This window comes from Pelodiscus sinensis, chromosome 3, assembly GCF_052426305.1.
Source record: "Pelodiscus sinensis isolate ZL-2025 chromosome 3, ASM5242630v1, whole genome shotgun sequence".
Classification (NCBI taxonomy): domain Eukaryota; kingdom Metazoa; phylum Chordata; order Testudines; family Trionychidae; genus Pelodiscus; species Pelodiscus sinensis.
The window spans coordinates 94,594,772-94,618,860 of record NC_143054.1 but is presented as its reverse complement, the minus strand read 5'-3'; the positions used below and the strand labels follow the sequence as shown (position 1 = coordinate 94,618,860).

The 24,089-nt window shown below is 42.8% G+C and overlaps 1 protein-coding gene across 7 annotated transcripts in view; it reads left to right on the top strand.

Moving 5' to 3' along the window:
* Positions 1-24,089, top strand: part of SAMD3 (sterile alpha motif domain containing 3) — a 122,640-nt gene that overhangs the window by 64,825 nt on the left and 33,726 nt on the right. For 4 of the 7 annotated variants that reach the window (XM_006118591.5, XM_075924149.2, XM_075924147.2 and 1 more), the window contains 3 exons: positions 1,719-1,832; positions 21,945-22,130; positions 22,505-22,589. In XM_006118591.5, the coding sequence (XP_006118653.3) occupies positions 1,719-1,832; positions 21,945-22,130; positions 22,505-22,589 (385 nt within the window). Of the gene's footprint in view, positions 1-869; positions 1,006-1,718; positions 1,833-16,234; positions 16,452-17,167; positions 17,354-21,944; positions 22,131-22,504; positions 22,590-24,089 lie in introns of those variants that run through there. The other 3 variants (XM_006118594.5, XM_025182382.3, XM_025182381.3) reach the window with 3 other exon arrangements.

Genomic DNA, 24,089 nt, shown 5'->3' with positions numbered 1-24,089 from the left:
GCATTTTGGAGCACAGTAATACTTTTTTACTTTGAACACTTTTAATAGTTTTGCTACAAGCCACCTTTTGACATAGCGTATCAGATTATTTGGGGAAAAAGCATAATTACACAGATTCATTATACATACCCAAACACAAAAAGGATTATTTTTTCACTGCTTGCTTGCTGACACTAGATCAGATTACAGAGCCCTTATTTGCATTTCGTCTGCACAACCTGCCTTGCTTTTCGTAGTGTCCCATGGCAAAGCATCTACCACACTGTAAGAAGCAAAAGGTTCTTCATTCTTTCTTCTGCCTCCATCTCTTCTTGCATGAATGCCTTTCTTAATGTCACTGGTGCTTTCTTGGCCTACTATTATTTAAGTTCTTTTCCTTCCTGTTGTTTGCTGTCTTTTGGTTGTCAGGTGAGAGAGAATGATTTCTAACAGCAGGCATTTTGTACAAAGTCAGCCTATCTTTTGCTTATAAAAGGAGAACTACATTAATTGGATAGAGCACTGCAAGCACTGAAATGAACAAGTACTGTAATAAAAATACTGTGTCTGAAATGCTCTGACTTAAGTGAGTGGTTTGAGGAAATGACCAGGAGAAATGAAGAGGCCCACAGAAAAGGAAATCAATCTTCACTTGAGTGTTGCAGTAATTGAAGTCACTTGTGAGCAACAGGTTCCAATGCACCAGTTGTATTAGTATGCTTGCTGCAATAAATGGAGCAAGCCAAACTTCCCTAATATTCAAGTTCATGGAAATTTCAAGAATACTTTCTCCAACAATCTGAAGAAGTGGTTTTGACCCGTGAAAGCTTATGCCCAAATAAATCTGTTAGTCTTTAAGGTGCCACAGGACTCCTCGTTGTTTTTTTCAGATACAGAGTAACATGGCTACCCCTCTGAGACTTGTCACAATGCTGGAAGTGATATTTTTGTATAGATGTTTCAGTGTCTCAGTAGTCGAAGTGAGAGCTGCTTTTTTACTGTTTGGAGTAGAAGATCCAAACTAAGGTAGGCTAGTACAGCATTTCTTACTTTTATGGCAAAGTGAAGCAAGATCTGACCTATTCTCAACTTGTCATTTTTATTTGGGTAATATAATAATTTTTAAATATTGCATCTAATCAGTTCCAAAATTGTGGGGAATGTTCTAGGCTGCAATAGGCAAACCCTTCTGATTTCAATGAAAATTGACTTGTGGAAGCCCATGCATCTGCTTAGTGGAGCTTTCTGCTTTAGTCGGGTCTGTGATTATTCAAAGATCAAAGAACTGGTTGACAAACGGCAGTTTTTGGCGACAAAACATGTCAGTGTAGACGAAAGCCCAAGTCTCTTGTTTTGTCATGTGTTGTAATGGAGAGCTCTTTCCCGTTAGAAGAAATCAGACACTAAATATAGGAGAAAAAAATAATCAAGAAGCTGTTGTATCTATGAAATTTTCAAAATATAGTGATTTGCTTCTCTGTAATTACTTATTTGTAGTGATTAGAACATCTTTTAGCTATATTCCTTTAGCTTTCCTTTTAAGTTGGCTGGATCTGATGATTAATATAATTAATCACCCACTTCAGACACATCAGTGTCACTTAAAATCAGGACTATTCAACCTGTTAACATTTTGGCATTTTCTATTTTTGCAACAGGTATGTGGGAATCTTAGAATATATCTCTTTGTACAAGCTTTGCAAAGTATACAACTCACTAATGAAATTCTTCCCTTCTAGCACCACGGGTGTCCAGGTATTCAGTACTTTTGATTCTACGGAGTGGACAGATTATATCTCTCCAACTGAAAAGTATGATGGTGGATTAATTGACCGAAGAGTGCTAAAGCAGAAGTGAGTTTATAGTGCACTTGTTAATTCTACTTTTGTTCTGAAAACAGCATTACATTTCTGTTTGGTGATGAGACTCCCTCACCAAAGGCTTTTAAGTAAAGTAAGTTGTTATGGGATAAGGAAGGTCCTTTTGTGGATGGCAACTGGTTAAAAGACAGGAAACAAAGAGTAGGAATAAATGGTAAGTTTTCCGAGTGGAGAGAGGTAACTATTCGGGTCCCCCAAGAGTCTGTCCTGGGACCCATCCTGTTCAACTTGTTTATAAATGATCTAGAGAAAGGGGTAAACAGTGAGGTGGCAACATTTGCAGATGATACTAAACTGCTCTAGATAGTTAAGATCAAAACTGACTTTGAAGAGCTGCAAAAAGATCTCACCAAACTAAGTGATTGGGCAACAAAATGGCAAATCAAATTTAATGTTGATAAACGTAAAGTAATATACATTGGAAAAAATAATCCCAACTACATATACAATATGATGGGGCCTAATTTGGCTACAACTACTCAAGAGAGAGATCTTGGAGTCATTTTGGATAGTTGTCTGAAAACATCCACTTAGTGTGCAACGGCAGTCAAAAAAGCAAACTGAATGTTAGGAGCCATTAAAAAAGGGATAGGAGAATAAGACAGAAAATATCTTATTACGTCTATATAAAAACCATGGTACGACCACATCTTGAATACTGCATACAGATGTTGTCGCCTCATCTCAAAAAAGATATATTGGCCTTGGAAAAGGTTCAGAAAAGTGCAACAAAAATTATTAGGGGTTTGGAACGGGTCCCATATGAAGAGAGATTACAAAGACTCGGACTTCTCAGCTTTGAAAAGAGGAGACTAAGGGGGAATATGATAGAGGTCTATAAAATCATGACAGGTATGGAAAAAGTGAATAAGGAAGAGTTATTTACTTGTTCCCATAGTATAAGAACTAGAGGCCACCAAATGAAATTAATAGGCAGCAGGTTTAAAACAAACAAAAGGAAGTTTTTCTTCACTCTGTGCATAGTCAGCCTATGGAACTTCTTCATGCCAGAGGATGCGGTGAAGGCTAGAACTTTAACAGAGTTCAAAAAAAGAGCTAGATAGATTCATGGAGGTTAGGACCATCACGAGCTAATAGCCAGGATGGGTAGGAATGGTGTCCCTAGTCTCTGTTTCTCTGGAGGTGGGCTGCAGGGGAGGGATTACGTGAGGATTACTTATTGTCAGGGCTCGACAAATGCACTAGGCCGCTCGCCCGTGGCGAGTAGATTTTTCCAGCTGGCAAGTGCAGGGGCAGACTGGCCCGGTGGGCCGTTGTGACGGGCTAGCCGAAGCCCGCACTACGGGCGGCGCGGTCCCATCCAATCCGCCGGCCGGCAGAGGAGCACAGCGCCGCTGGGAAGGGGAGAGTGCGACGATTCTTCCCACCAGGCAGAGGAGGCGGGGCGGGATGCCAGGACGCTGGTGTGACCTGGCCCCACTGATTTTAAAGGACCGCGGCAGCTTGGTTCTGGCCACGTGTCCCTGGGAGCTGGCTGCTGCGCGTGGCACAGCCAGGGCCAGCCCCGCCGGCTCCAGTCCTGCCATGGCCCCAGCCCCCCTTTGTCTCCATGCCGCCCGTTCCCCATGCCTCACCTGCACCCCGGACCTCCTGCTCTCCCTCTTCCCTGCGACCCTTTGGCTCTGTGCCGCCCTTACATCCCGCTCCCCCCCCAATCCCTGCCCCCCCAGCTCTGTGCTGCCCGTTCCCTGCACTGCCCCTAGACCCTGATCCCTCGTTCCCCGCGTCCCATTCCCCGTGCCTCCACTGTACCCTGCTACCCCCGATCCCTGCATCTCTCTGGCTCTGTGCCTCCCGTTCTCTACGCCACCCCTGTACTCCCCCACTGTTCTCTGCACCCCTCTGGCTCTGTGCTGTCTCTGCACCCTGCTCCTCCTGTGGCTCGGGAGTGAAGGGTGCTTACGCATAGGGAGGGGCTGGACAGGGCAGGGGAAAGGTTGATGTGACCCAGCAGCGAGTGAAAGGGGGAGTTGACTTGAAGCGCCTTTGCCTTAATGGAAAAAAACAAATGAAAATGCTATTTGTTATTTATAGGGCTAAAATGCCGGGACAAAAAAGAAAACAAAAAACCCACTGCAAAATGAAAATGTGTAAAAGACAATGGGGGGGGATGTTTTGCTTGGGGCAGCAAAAAACCTAGAGCTGGCCCCTGGGGAGGGGAAGGGGCTGGGCTGTGGGGAGGAGAAGGGAAAAATATGGGGAAGGGGCTTGTGCTGAGGGCAGGAGGTCAGGAGAAGAATAAGAAGAAGAAAGGGGAAGGCACCAAGGGACGGGTGCAGGAGAGACAAATGCCAGGGGACCAAGTGCAGACAATATGGAAAAGGGCAGGAGGGGAGGTGTCAATGGGAGGGGGGACAGGGTGATGCTGGGAGAGGAGAGGGTAAGGGCACTGGGGGCTAGAGGGGGAGGGGGAGGTGCTGGGAAAAGGCTTGAATGAAGGGGTGGGCATGAGGAAGGTGGGGATGGAACAAGGCATCTGTGAGGGCACAGGGGCATGAGGAGAACAGTGGCAGAGGGTGTTGAGGGGGTGGGTATCAGGGAAAAAGAGAGCAAAGGGGGCGGGGCAGTGAGGGAAGGGGGAGGCATCAGGAGGGTGCAGGTGCCAGGGGATTCTGGGGGTGAAGCAGAAGGGCAGACACCTGCAGGGGAGGGACCAGCACCAGAGGAGAGAAGCAGGGCAGGTGTGTAGAGGGAGGTTTTAGGAGAGGAGATGAGGAGGGGTAGCTAACATGATCAGAGTGGGGCTACTGGAGGAGTGGGCACAGGGCAGAGAGAAGGGCTGGCGGAGGGGGGCAGGTCTCAAGAAGACTGAGGCAGTGAGAAGGGCAGGAGTCAGGACAGCAGAGGGTGAAGGGTTGGGGGGCAGCAGGCACCAGGGGAGCTGGTGGAGCAAAGGGAGGAGACATGGCAGCAGAGAGAAAAGGTAGAGGTTTCATAGAATCATAGAATAATAGGACTGGAAGGGACCTCGAGAGGTCATCGAGTCCAGCCCCCCGCCCTCAAGGCAGGATCAAGCTCCGTCTACACCATCCCTGACAGATGTCTATCTAACCTGTTCTTAAATATCTCCAGAGAGGGAGATTCCACCACCTCCCTTGGCAATTTATTCCAATATTTGACCACCCTGACAGTTAGGAATTTTTTCCTAATGTCCAATCTAAACCTCCCCTGCTGCACTTTAAGCCCATTACTCCTTGTCCTGTCCTCAGAAACCAAGAGGAACAAATTTTCGCCTTCCTCCTTGTGACACCCTTTTAGATATTTGAAAACCGCTATCATGTCCCCCCTTAATCTTCTTTTTTCCAAACTAAACAAGCCCAGTTCATGAAGCCTGGCTTCATAGGTCATGTTCTCTAGACCTTTAATCATTCTTGTCGCTCTTCTCTGTACCCTTTCCAATTTCTCCACATCTTTCTTGAAATGTGGCGCCCAGAACTGGACACAGTACTCCAGCTGAGGCCTAACTAGTGCAGAGTAGAGCGGCAGAATGACTTCACGAGTTTTGCTTACAACACACCTGTTGATACATATTATAAGATATTTATTAATAACCTGAGTGATATTTATTAATAACTTATTAGTAATTACTGTTCTTATTCTTATTAGGAATTTATGCCATTAAAAAACACTTTTTTGGGGGGAGGGTGGGGAGTCCCTTTTTTGTCTGGCGAGTAGGGTTTTCCATATTTTGTCGACCCCTGCTTATTGTGATCCCTCCCTCTGGGGCATCAGGTATTGGCCACTGTCAGCAGACAGGATAGTGGGCTTGATGGACCTTTGGTCTGACCCAGTATGGCCGTTCTTATGGCTATGGAGTTATTCCACATTGCCAGAAAGTCTCATATGCTCTGTTGGAAAAGTGAACTTGTCTATTCCTAAATACTGAACTACAAATCTGTCTCCAAATATAGAGACGTAATTCTCAGATTAAAAGTATTGGAACACATTTATCTAAGGAAAGACCAAAGCCGTGGTTAAACAGTGAGGTGGTCTGCTTTGATTTATTTTCTATATGTTTTTTGTTTGTCAGTCTCTTATGTGAGTTGCTGTGGGTGGATGGGAGGACCTGTTTTGTTTTTAAATTGGAGATTACCAATCTCCTACAACTGGAAGGGACCTTGAAAGGTTGAGTCCAGTCCCCTGCCTTCACAGCAGGACCAAGTACCAACCCTGACAAATTTTTGCCCCAGATCCCTAAATGGCCTCCGCAAGGATTGAACTCACAACCCTGGGTTTAGCAGGCTAATGCTCAAACCACTGAACTATCCCTGAAGGTGATTGATAGGGCCCTCTGGTAGGTGCTGAGAACACATATTTTTTTCCATGGATGCTGCAGCCCTTTTATCCACTTCAAGCGGATTATCTGATTAACCAGCCAGCTTTTCTAGACCCTTGATGAGAATTCCTAGAACACAGGATATGTCTACATAGCAAATGAAGGTGTGATTGTAACATGGGATTATAGCATGCTAACTTTAATCTAACCAGCCCAGGTGATAATAGTAATTCAAACACAGTAATGCAGGCTTCAACTCAAATATGTACTCAGTGTGCCAGATAGGTATGTACTGGGGCAGTTAGCTTGTACCGTAGTCCAGTGTTTCTTAACCAGTGGTACGAGTATCCTTAGAGGTACTCGAGAGAAGTCTGGGGAGTATGTCAACATAACTGAAATTTGGAGAAAACTGAATTTTTGTTTTAAGGTTTACAGTACTTTATTATTTTTGTACTTTTTACACCCAAAAATTCAATCCCCCGCCTGGTTATGATTAAGTTGTTTAAACAAATGTGTTGCAATGGTAGGAAAAAAAAATGTCTCTCTGAAAACTGTACATACTGGAGGTGTGTGTGTGTGTGCATGTGTGTGTGTGTCTGTGTGTGTATATATATATATATATATTGTAAAGGGGTACTTTCTTAAAAAAGGCAGAGAAACACTGCTATAGTCCATAGTGCCACATCACCATTGCTGTTGTTACTTGTACTACCCAAATTAAAGCTAGCTCAGATATGCCTGCCCATGTTATAATCACAATTCCATTTATTATGTAGGTGTGCCCATGCATCCTGTTTGACAATGTGGCTACTTGCATGCGGTCAGTATAACCTCCTTAGGCATACGTACATTAAATTTCACAACTGTTAACAAGAAACAGCCTTGGAGGGAAGAGATGGTGTGAGGGTGGGGCCTTGTGTAGCGATGTGAAGGTTTAACCAGTTAACTAACCTCAAGGTTAACTGGCGGGGGCTGGTGCAATTCCCTGTCTACTGCAGACAGGAGGCTGCTCTAGTCCGCTCAGGCCCTTCGTTAATCGATTAATTGGTTAAACAATATGTTTAACCAGTTAGCCAACTAAATGGGATTTTACATCCCTAGCATCAGGGGGATGGAGGGTGTTTAGCCCACCACTGGAAAATCAGAATGTGGGTGCCTCTGGTTAGAGGTGTAAAAATCCACACCTCTATACTGATCTAGCTCTGAGAAGAGAGGGTACTTGGCTGATAGAAGAATTTTTCTGTTGAGGGAGGTTGATTGTAGGGTTTACCCACAAAAGCACATGACCTAAGAACTGTGTTAGTTTCTAAAGTGCCACAGGATTGTTTTTACAGTATGGGTATGTCTGCACAGCAGTGTTATTTCTGAGCAATTGACATTATTCCAAAATAACATAGTGCACATGTACACTAAAAGCCTTTATTTAAAAATAATGTCGAGCTGGAGGACTTACCATGAGTTGGAGTAATCCTAATTTCATGGGGAGTAAGGGAAGTTGAAGAAAGAGTGTTCTTCCTTCAACTTCCTGCTGTGTAGACTGCACCAAAAGCCAAATTAAGTTATTTGGCTTCAGCTACGCAATTGACGTATTTTACAATAATTGAGAACTTTTTTTTGTTGCTGTATTGAGTGTCTACGCTGAAATATTACAGCGGCACTTTACGTTTCTACACTTAGCATTTTAAGGTAGAAACAGTTTCAGAGAGATTATAGCTGGTGTTGCTTTAGGTCTGACTGCCGAGATTATGGTTATTTAATTCTTAAATTAGATTGGGGGTTTAAAAACAATTGGCTTTGACTACTGGTCATTAATGGCTATTATTTACAATTCAACATAATGTTAGTGTGATAATTTATGGGGTTGTTTCTTAGTGGCTTTTTGTTTGTTAATCTTTCATCAGTTTCATTTTTCCTGTTTATATGTATTTGGAGTATTTAAATTCTGTACATCTTTCTCTTGTATGTTTTCTCCTTCCCTATGGAAACTGCTTCATTCAAATTTATGCAATAGTAATATACTGAAGGGGAGAATAGAGTCTTTGGTGTTGTCTACACACAGAGTTATGTCAATGTTGTTTATATGTATGTATGTATTTTAAAAGTGGGCTACTTTTATTTATTTTTTTTGAAAAAGAGGTATTTTATAAAAAAAATAGTTGAGAAACACTTAGAGAGCAATTGAGGGAGACTCTATCTAGCTCTGATAGTTTACACAATAAGTTAATTTGGTACAACAAAGCCATAATTTATTTTGCCCCTTTTCTTCCTCTGCTGAAGAGTCATTGAATTGCATTATGTGTCCAACTGATCAGATAAGGATCAGAGGTCACTATGGCTAAATTATATTTTGGAGACCGGGCAAGAGCAGATAAGTGAGTGTTCAGGGTCTTAAAGTTTTCCTGTGTAAAAATTTGTAAAAGTGATATCACTGCAGTTCTATGAGAACACCCACATAGGGTATGCAAAATGCTCCCATGAACATTTATTTTTTCCATATCTGCTTTTCTGTCTAAGTACTAGCTCTTGCACAACTCAAGGCAATATGAGATTGCCTTGTAGTTGCGCCCACAGCTGTCATTGTTTCTCACAGTTACCTGAGACTGCTGTGAAAAAGACAAGTTATTTTATTGCATATGTTCTACATGCAATTTCTGAAGGCATACCTGCTGAATGATGATAATATAATATAATATAATATAATATAATATAATATAATATAATATAATATAATATAATATAATATAATATAATATAATATAATATAATATAGCTCCACTTCTCATGAAGTTCCAACTGTTTCCCCTTCAGTAATGGCACCCTGATAAAGATTTGTCTATATAAATAAAAATGTGTTCCATAGCTTTTTTGTGAGGTGTTGCATAATGTTCTGTCCAAATGCCTTGGAGTGAAATACTCAGCTGGGGGGGCAGACTTGTGTGCACTAACAGGATAGTACATCTCATCTCAAATCCTGCCTGAGTAGCTAATTGAGTAGCTGTGAAAATGTGAGGAATTTTTTAGGCCAACAATCTTATCTTCTATGTGGTAAGTGTTCAGCTAAGAGCTAGTCCTATTGAAGGTAGTTTTGCAAGTATGCCTTTGGCTTAACGTGTTTTTCTTCTTCTATCAAGCATAAGTCTTTCTCTTTAATTACCAATTATCATCTGTATGTAGCTATAATATCCCACACAAAACCAACTTTATAAAAAATTCATAGGCATGCTAGAAAAACAAGGGAAAAACTGTTAATCTGAAACATTGTTTCTGTAAATTTTCTGGGGACTTTTCATCAAACCTTTTTTATATGCTTAAGGGTTTTATCTGAGTAAACTTCTAATTCCTTACCATTGCTACCACTTGCCATCAGAAATATTTCTAATACATGTGGTAATCTCATTACTTTTGCAGTTAGATAGATTTGCAGCTTCATCTTTGCATTATTTCCAACTCTTCCTGTTATTGATGCCCCTCCATTAAAGTTCAACGGTTATATGAAAATCTCTACTGCTTCTCTCAGCTCCCTCCACCCCCACTCTATCTGAAAGCTGCTAGCTTTTGCAGGTGCAGGGTAAAGCTTGAACACACGAACTCTAGGGTCTCAAATCCAGAAGACAAATAACACCCTACTTCCACCATTATAGATAAAGTAATGTGTGTAAGACACTTAAAAAGTTGTCTTACATATAATGGGAATTTAAAGCCAACTAATTAACCAAACAACCAAAAAATACCTCCGTGATTTGTCCGAGTGGTGGGGAGGGTTTAATTAATGATCTTTGAATGCTTAGAATTGATAGTATCATTTACTTGCATAATGCTGTCAGCCTAGGGTTTCTTTATGTGAGTGCTTCTTGCACTAATTTAGTCAGTTTAAACATCCTAACTCCCTTTTTTCTAAAAAAAATTGATTGAATCCTCCAGCCAGCCTAGACCAGTATTGTCCTCAAACTTTTTACTTTGCCTTTCCTGCCATTTTCTTCTATCAGCAGATCTTCCCTCCTCTATAGTGCGGGAGAGAGCTCACTTGTGAAGTGGCCTGATTAGGTGTCAGTTCAGCCAATCTTACTCCTGAGGGAAAATTCTTTCCTCTCCTGAGTCTTCAGCTGTTGCTGCAGTCAAACCAACTCCTACCACAGAAGGAGCATCTCCTGAGAATGCAACAAACCACAAGTGTCTTTGAAGTGAAGTTGGTGATGTTAGAAACTGAGTTTAAAGCGTAGGTGGCATCCGATTAGTTTTGCCTGTATTTTCATGCCCTGTTTTTATAGGCGGTAGTTGTAAAATGTGCCAACAGTTCCACAAAATTTAACTGAAAGTTAATACACTTGAATTTCTTTAATCTGGCTATCCTGGGAAATAGGGTATGTTGGATTAAGGAATCTTTGTGGATCATTGATGGTGCTGGAAGCAGGGTCTAGAAGGGAGGGCAGGTGCATGAGAGGGTTGGGGCGCTTATCTGGCACCCTGCTCCCTGGGGCACATGTGGCTCTGCACCTATGTGTTTGACATAGTATTTTATTTAAAAATGAAGCCTGGCGAACAAACCCCCAATTGGGACCAAGCCCCCATCTGGCCACGGCATTATAACACTCCTGCAGCACCACCCAGACCCTAGATCTGAGCCTATCATACACTGGAACCCCCTGCCCTGAGCCCCTCACATACTCCATCCCAAATTCCTGTACCCTTACGTCCACAAGCCTGTGGCTTACTTAGTACCATAATTCTCCATCTAACCCCAACACTCCCCAGCCTGGAGCCCCCTCTGTAATCCAGCGTCCCCATCTCCATCTCATCCTGCATCCCAATGTCCTCCCAGAGCTTGCACCTCTCACCCCTTCCCACACCCAAATCCCTCATTCCCACCCCAGAGCCCACATATCCTATCTCAAGCCAGTGAGGTTATGGCTAGCCTGCAGGAGTTTTTCCAGGATTCCAGAGATATTCTGGAAAAACTTTCACATCCATGGATATGTTTGTTCTTCCATTTTTTTTAGTGGAAGAGCAAACATGCTCTTTCAGCAAGCCCTGTATTCCTCATACCACGAGGAATAAGGGGGCTTCTGAAAGAAGGGTTTTTTCTGACATTTGGTCCTGTCCAGACAGGCCAAATGTTGGAAAAACCTCTTCCTACAGAAGAATCGGAAAAAACCCAGCAGTGTAGAGCGTAGAAGAGCTGGGGATAGCAAGAGAGGGCAGACCTACACTGCAGTCCAAGTCTATATACCTTATGTCCCTCTGGAGTGTCAAAAAGCACCATTCCCGCTTTTTCTGCAAGTTTTGTGCTGTCCACACTGCTGCTATGTTGACTTGAGATGCTATCCAGCTGACATTTTTTGCTTCTTGCTGAGATGGAGTAATTATCCTGACAGGAGTGTGCTCTCCTGTTAGTATAGTGCATTTTCACCAGGTGTGCTACAGCAGTGCAACTGCACCAATGCCCCACTATAGCAGTGGTGGACAACCTGGAGCCTGTGGAACCCCTGGCTACTCCACACTCCCATGCATCTTCACACACTTGGGCACTGGAGCCCTGCATTTCCTGCTCCTCCTCCCCCTCCCAGCGCTTTCAGAGGACTGCAGATCACCTGATTGTGCTCTGTCCCCGCTCCTCCCCCTCTCTCCCAGTACTGGAATGCCATGAATCAGCTGTTTGTGACATTTCAGCTCTGGGAGGGAGGGAGTGGAACAGGTAAGTGTGAGACTCTGGTGCCCCAGTGTGCAAGAGGCACTTGCAGGAGGAAGGCAGATGGGAGGCCACAGGTGAAACTCCAATGGATCGCAGACTGCTGCGGCCTGCTAAGGTGAAGGAGGGCCACTCATGTGGCTCACCCCCCATTCCTGCTTGTCCATCCCTGCACTATAGTGTACCTGAGTCTCATACTGTGATTGACATTGGTTCTTCTTGTTCTTACATTCACAAAGAGCTATAATGAGCCAGTGAAGTTAAGCAGAGAAAATCCCAGGCAAAATAGAGCAGTCTGTTATATAGCTGAGAGAGTTTCTGTCTGTTCAAGAACTCCTTGTAAATGGTAAGGGCTAAGACCACTAAATTCAGTATACAGCTTCTTATCATATCTTAAAGCAAGGTAAGGGTTTGATTATGCCAAGAAAATGAGATGTGCCTAGAATGGGATTGTTTCTCATAAAACCATACAGAAAAGAGACAGGATCACCAGCAGGTGAAAGGGGCTGTCTGGGGCCATTCCCTCACTCTCGCCCTAGTCTGGAACTGCCCAAGCCCCGAACCTCTCACATCTCCAGGAGGTGAAGCTGTCCCTCTCCACCCCCAGTTTGTACAGGGTTATTGCTGGCTGTTCCCCTTCCTCAGGGAGTGAGGAGAAAGTGCACAGTTTTCTGCATTCCCTCGGCCTGAGGGAAAGCGGGGGGCAGATAAACCTGGACCTGCCCCAGCCAGGAGGCACATACTCCTATCCCTGCTGAAGTTGGAGCAGCCATGGAAAGGCACTTTTCCTCTAAGCTGCTGTGGTGAGAGAGGGCCGGAGTAGTCTTCTCTCTCCCAAGGGGAGCCTACATACTGAACCCTCAACCCGAGTCCCATCCCAGAGCAGTGATTTAAGAGAAGCACGTGCATTTTCCTTTTTCCAAAATCAAAAAATTGAGTGAAGGACCCAGGAAATAAATAAGATGTAGATAAGCCTTATCTCTCCTATCTATCTGAAAGATTCATGTGCCTTTCCCCATAGCCAACGCAACAAGCTGCATCCTAACCATTAGTCTATCTTAATTAGTATGTAGAGAATGTATTGAGTGTAGTGCTGTTCTGATGGCCCAGCACTACACTCTTCGGGACAGCTAACTCATTTAAAAATAACTCTTTACAAACAACATTATTTTTGTTTTGTGGCCTTGCTCTGAGATTCTGTCACTGTTGGGAAGAAGGAGAGGGGACTTTGTTAGATGCTATATGAGCATCTAAGGTCCATCTTGCCCTGATGAGTTTCTAATGAATCCATTGTTCCTGCAATGAGCCCCATCTGAAGAAGCTCAACAAGTTTTGCTTGGGAGCCCACTGAAATTAGTGGGGCTCTGCGTGGCTGCAGGGGGCTGTACGTTTGGAATTAATTGCCAAATCAGGGAAAATTAAAAAATGTAAATTAAGAAAATCCACACACAAAAAAAGGATGTGCATAACAAGCTCATGAAAGGAATGAAGCAAGCAAGACTAGAAAAAACATTAGGAAGGAACCTGTGCTACACTACCTAGTTATGTGCATAGCTAGTTGTCTTTCAGCCAGTAAAATCTTCCAAGCATGGCACAGAGAATGTGAAAATCGTCCCAAGCCTAGCAGAGAGAATGTGAAATGTGTAATAGGCTTGATTATGCCATTAGGATGCCTTTTTCTGAAGGGAAGGTGAGACTTACAAATCCATTCTCAGGTAGGGTTGCCAGATGGTTTAACCAAAAATACCGAATTCCCCCCCCCCCCCCCCCGAAAAAACAGGGAAAAAATTCTGAGAGAAAAAAAAAGGGGGAGAGATCAAAGTTGTTAAGCAAAAAACCAAACAAACCAGCATCGCCCCTTTAAGAAATGCTTTTGAGGCTTTTTGGCCCTAATAGGCTGCTGGCAGCCATCCGTCATCTTGCCTCTTTGCACCGGGCCGGACAGCTCTTCTGTGGAACTAGGTAATCACCTGGGATTTTCGCCTCCTGCACGGGAAAAAATCAGAAATACCAGACCTTTTAGGTGTCCAGTATTTTCTGAATTTTTTTTTACCAGACAGGAGGCGAAAATACCAACTGTCCAGGTCAATATGGGACACCTGGGAACCCTATTCTCAGGTGTGTTAACCAGGTCTGTGTCACTTCCCACCCCCACACAAAATTGCAGGTATGATAGGGACTTTTGGGGGCAATATGGTGTCTTTGATTTTAAACTTCCAATTGTAACAGTCTTTTCCTTGTGAGAGGCCTAGACTAAACACAAAGTTCACTAGTTTAACTAAAGGTGTGATGTTATACTGGCACAACTTTGTGTGTTGACATTGCTGTAAGTAGATAAGCTGTTAGTTGCATCTCTCTACAGTCAACCGTAGTGTTTAATTTAAGTCTACTTCACAACTATTTAATATAATCACCCAGCAGTGAATTTTTTGTGGTGAATTCATTTAAACACAAGGAAGTATTTCCTCCTTATTGCTCCAAGAGAGTGCAGGATTTTTCAGACATGGCTTAAAGACTGAAAATTAATTGCTCCATTATAGATGGGGTAAGGTATGGATTTTTCACAACCCTGAAGAATAATGCTGGTTGACCATTTAACCCAGGGGTGGGGAACCTTTTTTGGATTGGAGATGGCTGACCCCACAGAAAAATCAGTCAGGTGCCATACACAAGGCAGAAATAAACAACCCCCCCAAACTAAAAAACCCGAAACCCCCCTCAATGTGGCAGCGAAGGAGGAGACATTCCTTGTGCAATCCAGAGCCATGGGGGAGCCCAGGCTAGTAGATTTTGTGTGATCCAGTCCCGTCGAGGGACTGTGGGAGGAGGAGGGAGCTGAGGCAGCACATTTGCAGCTCTGCAAGGGTGTGTCTAGACTACAGAGTTTTTTTTAGAAAAAAGTGGCCTTTTTTTGAAAAAACTTCCCCTGCATCTAGACTGCTGCCATGTTCTTTCGAAAGTAAATCTAAAGAACGTGGCAGTTTTTTCGACCGCAGAAAACATTTCTTTTTACAAGGAATAATGCCTTTTTTGAAAGTGATCTTTTGAAAAAAGGCGCTATGTAATGCAAACTGTACTTTTTCGAAAGAGAGCATCCAGACTGCCTATGTACTCTCTTTCGAAAAAGCAGCTTGCTTTTTTTAAAGTTCTGGTTGTAGTCTAGATGCTCTTTTTCAAAAGAGGCTTGCAGTCTAGATGAAGCCCACCTGTACTGTTGTAGCATTTTAAGTATAAACATAGCCTTAGAAACTATTTTAGCTGAAATTATTTACACATGGTAGATAATTTCTGTTTACTTTCCCAATGTTATGAGAACCGTAGGCCTGGTCTATACTACAAAGTAAAGTCGACCTCTTGACTTAGTTATCCAAGCTTAAATTTGTCTGTCACCAATGTAAATGCTCTATTACAGCAACACAGTTACAACTACATGATTAACCAATAAGCTGGGACTTATCCATTAATCCTGTTAACTACACGCATTTCCCCCTCCTCCTTACTTCCTCTGTATCAGAGGGAGGTGGGAGCTGGCTTTTAAGCCAGCTACCCAGGAGCAGCAGATCTGCGCCTCCACCCCTGCACACTTCTGCTTCTGATTAGAGGTAGAGGCAGCAGTGCGGAGGGTGAGTGGGGCAGGCGGGAGCTGATATGGGCGAGGTGACAGCTTTCAAGCTGGCTTTCTGTACCCTCTCTGCCCCAGCCCCTTGCTGCCTCCTACAGAGGTGGGAGGGGGCAAACAGGAGCTACCTCCCCCTCCCCCATGCTGCTGCCTGTATCAGAGGCAGCAGTGCGGAGCGGCAGGCGGAGCTGGTCTGCGCAAGAAGCCAGTTTTTAAACAGCAGTGCTTGGTGGCAGGGGGTTCCCTAGGAGTAGAACCGGAGCACACTCACTGCCGGCCCCGCCCCGGGATTATCGAATAGTCATGTAACTACTAAAAATGTATGCGGTTACATGACTATTCAGTTACACGCTAACATCCCTATCCAACGCTAACTGCTCTGGTCACAGCTGTGAACTCCAATGGCCAAGAGTCACTGAGACTGGAAGCCAGTCAGCCTCCCCAGTCTCAAATCCTGCCAGTTTTTGAAATGCCTTTCCTGATTGTCCAGCTTGGTGAGCTGCCTGTTAGCTCGCCTTTGATGTGCTTAACTGCCCAGCTGACCATGAGGCCTACATGCTCTGTCTGCCCGAGCCCGGGGAAGATCAGAGACACAGCCTATGGAGAGAAGACTGTGCAGGCACAGCTATGGACCAGTGGTAGTAATGTGAACATATTGCACAGGGGATCCAAGAGATGGCATATAATAGGAACTGCAGCAGACATACCGACCTGGAGGCCAACAGTCAGTCTGGTGCTGAGCCGCAGATCTGAAAAGAGCTGCATGTCTTGATGGAGACTCCTTCACCATCCTCTGCACCACTGTGGATGCCTCGGAGGAGCCTGAGTCACACACCACGGTGTGAACAGTGAGGAAGAGGAGGAGGATGGAGATGTAACTGGGGAGTCCCTGCTATGCTACAAGCCTACACCAGTTGGAGATTCCACCACAGTTCAGTGAGTCTTGGCAGCTAAGCCCAGGTGAGCCTGATGCAGGGGAAGGAATCTCAGGTAAGTGTATAAATGTATTTCCCATTAGATTGGTGTACTGATGACCTGCTAAGTTGGGGGCACCAACTTTGCACCAATTTACCCATACTAGAAGAGGCGGAGGTACAATAGAGGCAGGACTGTCATTTGCTTTTCACTTCCCTGTAGAGTTAGGCAGGGTGGGGAAAGAGGAACCAGGGGACTATGTGGGTATCCAGGGATGTCCCTTGAATTCTTATGAGAGATCTCAATGACATTTTCATGGAGGTTCTCTGGAATTCTCTCCTGAAAGTTTCTAGGGATGGCAAACTCATTTTTTTCTCCCTGGTAAGATGCATTCCCACGTCAGACAGTGATAACATCTGCAGGCACATTGCAGTAAAACATCAGTCAGCATACGGGCCAGGCAGCTTCAGGATGCCAGCAGCAGCTGTGTTCTCTGAAACTTGCTTACCCTCAGGAATGAAGTATCAACTAAAATCACCACCTTTTCTGGCAAATGGTAGCAGAATTCATTGCCCTTGCCCTGTATTCATAGTTTCATGCTGTAAGCAATTCTCTCCTCATTTCCCTCCCCTCTGGTGGGCCATGTGCTCTGAAGGGGCTCCTCAAGCAGAAGTGTCAATAAGTTCATCTTGTTTAAACTTTAGGGACATGAGAGAAGGGAGTTCTGAATTGTAGCTTTCGCTTTCCATTGTGACTCTATTGATCATGGTACCTCTGTCCTTTGTGTGTAGCTGTTGCCACCGTGGCCTTTCATTCCCCCCTCCACAACCCTGGAATGCCAGAGACCATTAAGGAGGAAAAAGAAGACGACTTGGGATGACATCAGTGAGGTCCTGCAAGCCTGTGCTGCTTCAGACCATGAGCAGAGGGCATGGAGAAGGAAAGAGAGAACAGGAGAAAGTCACAGCAGGAAAAAGGTGAGGGAGGTGCACCAGGACATAATGACGCTTCTCCAGCAGCAAACTCAGATGCTGTGTATGCTTGTGGATCTACAGTTCAACAGTGACAAACTTGCCTTTCTTTGCAGTCCACAGAGAACTTCGTTGTAGCACCTTCCTATACCTTCCCTTATCATGCCACGTGACATCAGGGCTCACATCCCGACCACTCCACTGTGGGATGATAAGGACAAGCATTGCTTCACATATACTGACCAGAAAGAGCTACAATTGCTGTATATGTAGCCAAAATGGATATGTATGTTATTTTCCATTAATTAAGTTTTTAATGTATTTGCTTTTAAATTGTACAGATTTTATTGTATTGGCACTTGCTTTGTTACTCAATAAAATATTTTTTGGAAAATAATTAATTTTTAATTAGTTCCCAAACTATGCTGCAGAATGCCTAGTGATAATGAAAGAACTTGTTATTGAGCACTATGACACAGCACATAGGATCAGTAACAAACACAATGTAATCATTGTAAATGTACAGCAAGTTCCACAAAAACAATAGGTCTATTGACAGTGTTATATTCGTAGATGTGCAACAATAAGCAACTAGTTTCTAACAGGCCCCAGACCTGCAGGTGGAGCCTTGTACACTACCACACATTACTGTGGCTTGTTCTTAGTGTTCTTTCAAGGCCTCCCTGAGCTGGACAGCTCTTTGTTGAGCTTTTCTAAAAACCCTTGTGTCTAGCTGTTCAGACTGAGCAGATGCTTCCTCTGCTTCCACTCCATTGGAAACTTTCCCCCTTTTACTCTGCAGGACACAGCAGGCAGCTATAACCATTGAAATGTTCTTCTTACAAAGATCCAATCTTGTGAGTAAACAAACCAACATCTCTGCAACCTACCAGAAGTGCATTCAGCTGTCATTCTGCAACTGCTGAGCTGAGGGTTGAATCTTTCCTGGATGCTATTGAGGAGGGCAGTGTACAGCTTCATGAGCCAAGGGAGCAAGGGATAGATTGGGTCATCCTTGGTTTTCAATGTGACCAATGGTATTCTATCTGTTTGCATTTCTGAACAGCCCTGTGCTTTTAGAGATGCAAGCATCATGCACCTTTCCTGAGCAGCCAACATTGATTTTGTTGAAGCATCCCTTTATCAAACAACACTTGCATAACCACAGAAAAGTTGCCCTTTCTGAACATTATTGTGTAGCAGAAGAGGATTAGGAGTGACCCTGCATGCTTGCATGTCAATAGCTTCCACAGTGGATTTTCCAACTCCAAAACTACTTCCTACTGGCCTATAGAAATGTGTCATTGTAAGATTTCCACAACTTATTTCTCCACTGTCAGCACAGCTCTCATACTGCGGACCAGGTGCTGGAGGCTTGGGGCAAGCTTCGCGCACAGTTCCAGAAAGATGGCCTTTTGCATACAAAAGTTCTGCAGCCACTGCTCATCATAGCAATCCTGCATTTATAGTGTGATCCCGCTTGTTTCTTGGGCTCATATATGGCTCTATGCCATCGGCAACTGCTATGTGAACTTTACCAACTGCCTTGATTTGGTTTTCTCTATCTCCCACAGCAGTCTGTTCTCTATAAAATTACCATGTTCTCCATCAGTGCGGTTCTTGCACCTCTCTAAATACCAGAGGATCATGTGTCATGTGCTTGTAACATTCATGAAACGAGTGCCAAGTTGTGGAGGTTCCATGCCTCTAAGAATAGGTGGACAGTGAGGAAGGCCACATAGTTTCATGGGATTTTTGAATAGACTCCTTGCTCTCCCTGTTATCTCCAAATGATCTTCCCTACCATGCATTGTCCAAACTTCCCAAAAGACATTGTGCTAGATGATGGCAAGTTGCACATTGGGTTACTTACTCTTGGGGCACTCTAGTATACATTGAGACAGGCACCCATGTTGAGTATGTACGGCACTGGTGCAAGGAGCCAAGTATGTATACGCATGAGCGAGACACTAATTGTGGTTTATGCAGACTTAACTTGTGATATCTACACTACAAATTTTGGCTGTGGCCTTAGAAGCAAAAGTTCTGTATGTGCCAAACCTCAGTCTGCTCTATTTTATTCTCCTGTTCCTTAACTGATTACAATGAATCAACTACTAAATTTCTGTGACGTTAGCACAAAACGTCTTTGAATTAACAAAGGCAATCTACTTCTAAGTTACCTTCCATTATTCCTAAAACTCTCTGTTAATGGAGCTTTTGTAAAGGGAAACCATACTTCACCAATCTGTTAGAATTCTTTGGAGGAGATGAACAACCTTGGACAGGGGCAATCCAGTGAGTATAATATATTTCTACTCTTGGAAAGTCTTTGATGACGTCCCTCACCAAAGGCTCTTAAATAAAGTAATCAGTCTTGTTTGTTAGACTGTTGGTTCAAGAACTACTAAACAGCAAGAGCTAAGACTACCAAATTTGTTCTGCAGCTTCCTCTTCTAACAAAGCAAGGTAAGGGTTTGGTTGTGCAAGGACAATGGGATGTGCCTGGAATGTGATTGTTTCTCATAAAACAGAAAGGGAGAGGACTGCTAGCAGTGATAGTTATAGGCTGTGTCTACACTGGCATGAATTTCCGGAAATGCTTAAAACGGAATACTATTCCGTTTTCAGTTTTTCCGGAAAAGGAGCGTCTACATTGGCAGGCTGCTTTTCTGGAAAAGCCCTTTTTCCGGAAAAGCATCTGTGGCCAATGTAGATGCGCTTTTCCGGAAAAGAGCCCCGATCGCCATTTTCGCGATCGGGGCTTTTTTCCGGAAAAGACTACTGAGCTGTCTACACTGGCCCTTTTCCGGAACAGTGTTCCGGAATAAGGACTTATGCCCGAGCGGGAGCAGAATAGTTTTTCCGGAATAGCAGCTGATTTTGTATAGTAGAGCATCGTTTCTTTTCCGGAAATTCAAGGGCCAGTGTAGACAGCTTGCAGCTTATTCCGGAAAAGCGGCTGATTTTCCGGAATAAGTGGCCCAGTGTAGACACAGCCATACTGTATAATGATCATATGGTGGCAGCAAGGGGCCAGAGATGGGAACCAGGTCTGCTATAACCCCATTGGGACAGCAGGGAGCAGGAGTGCAGAGAGGAACAGCTATCTACTATATATTAGAGAGTTTGTCTGTGTGTGCCTGTCTGTGTCTCTGTCTGTCCCCCAGCTGGGGGTCATGATCTCCTCCTCTTGTTGTGCCTGCTGCAGCTGCCATGACTAGGCACTTCTCACCCGGCCACAAGCTGCTGTGGTGACAGGGCTGTAGTTGTCCTCTCTCCCAGGACAGCCTGCATACAACCCCGCATCCCCATCCCAGAACTATGATTAAAATGAAGAAAAGCAAAAATTATTTCAATTAAGGACATCTAGAATATTTATAAATGCACTGTATAAATGAATGGCAGAACTATAGCCTTGGTACCTCAAAAATATATGTTAGAAGTGGAAAAGATACAGAAAAGGGCAATAAAAATGATATGGGGGATGGAAAAGCTTCCATATGAGGAGAGATTAAAAAGAGTGGGACTATTCAGATTGTTAGATGATGAAGAATATATTACTTAAATCTATGAAATGACAAATCATGTGGAGAAAGTGAATAAGGAAGTGTTAAGGAGTCATCAATGAAATAGACAGCAGGTTTAAGTAAACAAAAGGAAGTACTTCACACAGTACACAATCTACCTGTGGAACTCATTGCCTACGGAAGTTGTGAAGGCCAAAAGTATAACTGGATTAAAAAAAAGATTTAGATATGTTCCTGGAGGAAAGGTCCATCAATGGCTATTAGCCGAGATGGTCAAGGTTGCAGTCACATGGTCTAATTGTTCCTGACGCCGAGTCCCTGATTGTCAGAAGCTGGGACTGGATGATAGGATGGTTCACTTGGTCGCTGTGGCAGTTCAGTCGCTTCGAAGCATCTGTTATTGGCCATAGTCCAAAGACAGGAAAATGGGCTTAGATGTGCCATTTGTCTTAGCAGTATGGCTGTTCTTATGTAGACATGTTTAGACTCTTGACTGTGCAAAGATATGCACATGACAGCACCCAATGAAGCCATGGGACAACTGGCATACTTAAAATTAAACATACGGATGTCTTTTCAGGGTCTAGGCTTGTGTATCTTTACTGATTTTTTTTTCTAAAACTGTGGCTTAATGCTTATTCTGATTAGAGCCAAATATTAATTGCTAAAATAACTAATATTATCATCCATATATGTTATTTTGTGCCACAGAGCATTTTGTGTGTATTCATTTGATGAAAAAGTTTGGTTGTTTTCTCCTAGCACTTGATTTAAGGCACTATGTAACTATTTAACTATTTTAATATACATTGTTTGATTTTATTATGTTTTGTATGGAACTTTATTCTTAACTTAAGCAGAAACCAAGAGAAAGCAAAATATAATAGGCATCTCTGATCACGTCTAAAATACCCGTAGTTTCTAATCAGTATGGCCAAAATATTCTTTCTTATAAAAATACCTGACTTATTTTTTCCCCTTTGCTTAGTTTCCCACAGTCGGGGGATAAAAGGTAACTATTTGTGCATCCGATAATCTTTGATATAATCAACCCTTCCTTTTTACAGAAAAAATATGAAACATGTTTTTGCAAGATGTGAAACAGTACAATGGACAAACTCATATGTTTTACCAGAGTTTCCTTATGATGTCCAGTGCATATTAGCAGAAAGGAAATGTCCTGACCACAGCATGAGAATAAGGATTATTGAATTCTTACAAGCGGATATGACAAAATACTTAGAAGGATCACTGTAAGTATAATAATTTTGGATTCATTCTTTTGTTTTGGCGGGGGGAGAGGGTGCAACTGACTGCACAATAAAATTCCTAGGAGACCAGTCTCTATAAACTGTAAATTTAAATGGGGTTAAAGGCATTGATCCAAAGCTAGAAAAGTCAGTGGAAAGACTGTGGGTTTTAATGATGCACTTGGATTAAAGCGATAAAGGATCTTTCCAGGCATTACTTTTAGGAAAATGTCTTTGTCCTTTAATGTGCAATTTAATATATAATATTTTGAACACTATCAATTGAATGAGATATCGTCTTTAAAAAAACCAAATTAATAAAAAGTGTCTAACATGCTACCTATTCCTATATTTGCTTGTTTATCTTGTTTGAACAGATATCCAAACAGTCAGCAGTATAATGTTGTCGTCAATGCATTGCTTCAGGCATATCCATTCCTTGATGATGATGGGAATGGCTTTGTAAGTATCATAAATTAGTACTGTTCTCAGTTTATCTTAAATCTCTACCAATAATGAAACTTTTTAAATATTTATTTGTTCAGACTAATTCAGAGAGAACTAATATCAGTGTTTTTATTTTGGTTAGTGCAGCAGCTTCTTTTAAGTTATGTATGCCAGATAATGTGCTTAAATCGTTAGCAGTGCAGTTGCACAAGATTAATTAAATTACATGTTGTTTATCAAAATCACTGTCAAATCATACTCGCATAATTACTAGTGGGAAGCTACCTCGTTGTTGCTTGCATTGACTTTCTCTGTAATATGCTTGTTTTCTAAAAAGCTGTAATGGGATAAATATTAGATATCTGTTTGTTTAAAAAATCATGATGATGATGCTAGTATGCCAGACCAGTTGAAAATTGTATTAATAGGTGAGAGATATAAACATTATAATATATTTTGGGTGTTTGCCTTATGCTACTGCACTGCATTGTACTTATCATGAGTGAGCTTGTTCACTGTTGCCTATCTCTGTCAAGTAGTTATTGTGTTCCCGTCTTTTTAAATGAGGCAGGAAAAGGTACATTGGGAAGCAGAATATACTTTTTCCTGTCTCATTTAAAAAGATGTGAACACAGTAACTACTTGACAGAGATAGGCAACAGTTCCTGGTAAAGACTGTCAGAGGTAAAAGGGGGTTTGCTGGAAGAGATGCATCTTTCATACAATCATTGCAGAAAATCTAAAAGATCTAAGGAAAATGTGATGATTGAGAAGTAGAGAATATTTCTATTCTCCTTTCATTTGGCGTTATGATAGTGAGGTACCACACTGAAATTAGCAAATTCCCTGTCCTGTGATAGGAGTTCTATGTCTGGGTCACTGGCATGATTGTGGCCCAGTTTGTAAAGATTCCATTTGTGAGTGTTTCTAAGGTCCCATCCATAGAAATTTATTTTTGGAAAAGATATGGAAAATTGTAGGAAAAATCCTAAAGCAGCTTTCATATGTAGACCTGGTTAAACTGTGCTATAAATCATTTTATAAAACTATTCTTTGACAAATGGTTTATCCCTTTTGCATTGGCTGGGGACATTGCGTTAGTACCTTGCTAGCAGAAACTGTATTTGTGGAGTGGCATAATGCAGACAGAGTAAGCAGCTGGGAGGGGCAGAGGCTTCTGTTAAGGTATAGTGCCTGCTTTATTTTTGACATTTCATTCTGTTACTGGGAAACATAGCTGGGAGAAACAACAAAACATGAAAAAAAGACAACGTAAAGTGTCAGAATATTGCTAATTTCAAATGTTAAAAGTTTGAGTGAGACCTCCTCCCCCCATTTGAAGGAGGTTATTTTTATTTGGCTTTTGTTTTATGAACCCATGGGTCACATTTTAATGCAACCATGAGAACTAGAAGTTGACTGTTTTTTGAAGGAAAGCCAAGTTTCTTAAGTATACACATGACTCCAGCAGATGGGGTTTTAAGAAAAAATACCAGTTATTGTGAGAATCAAAAT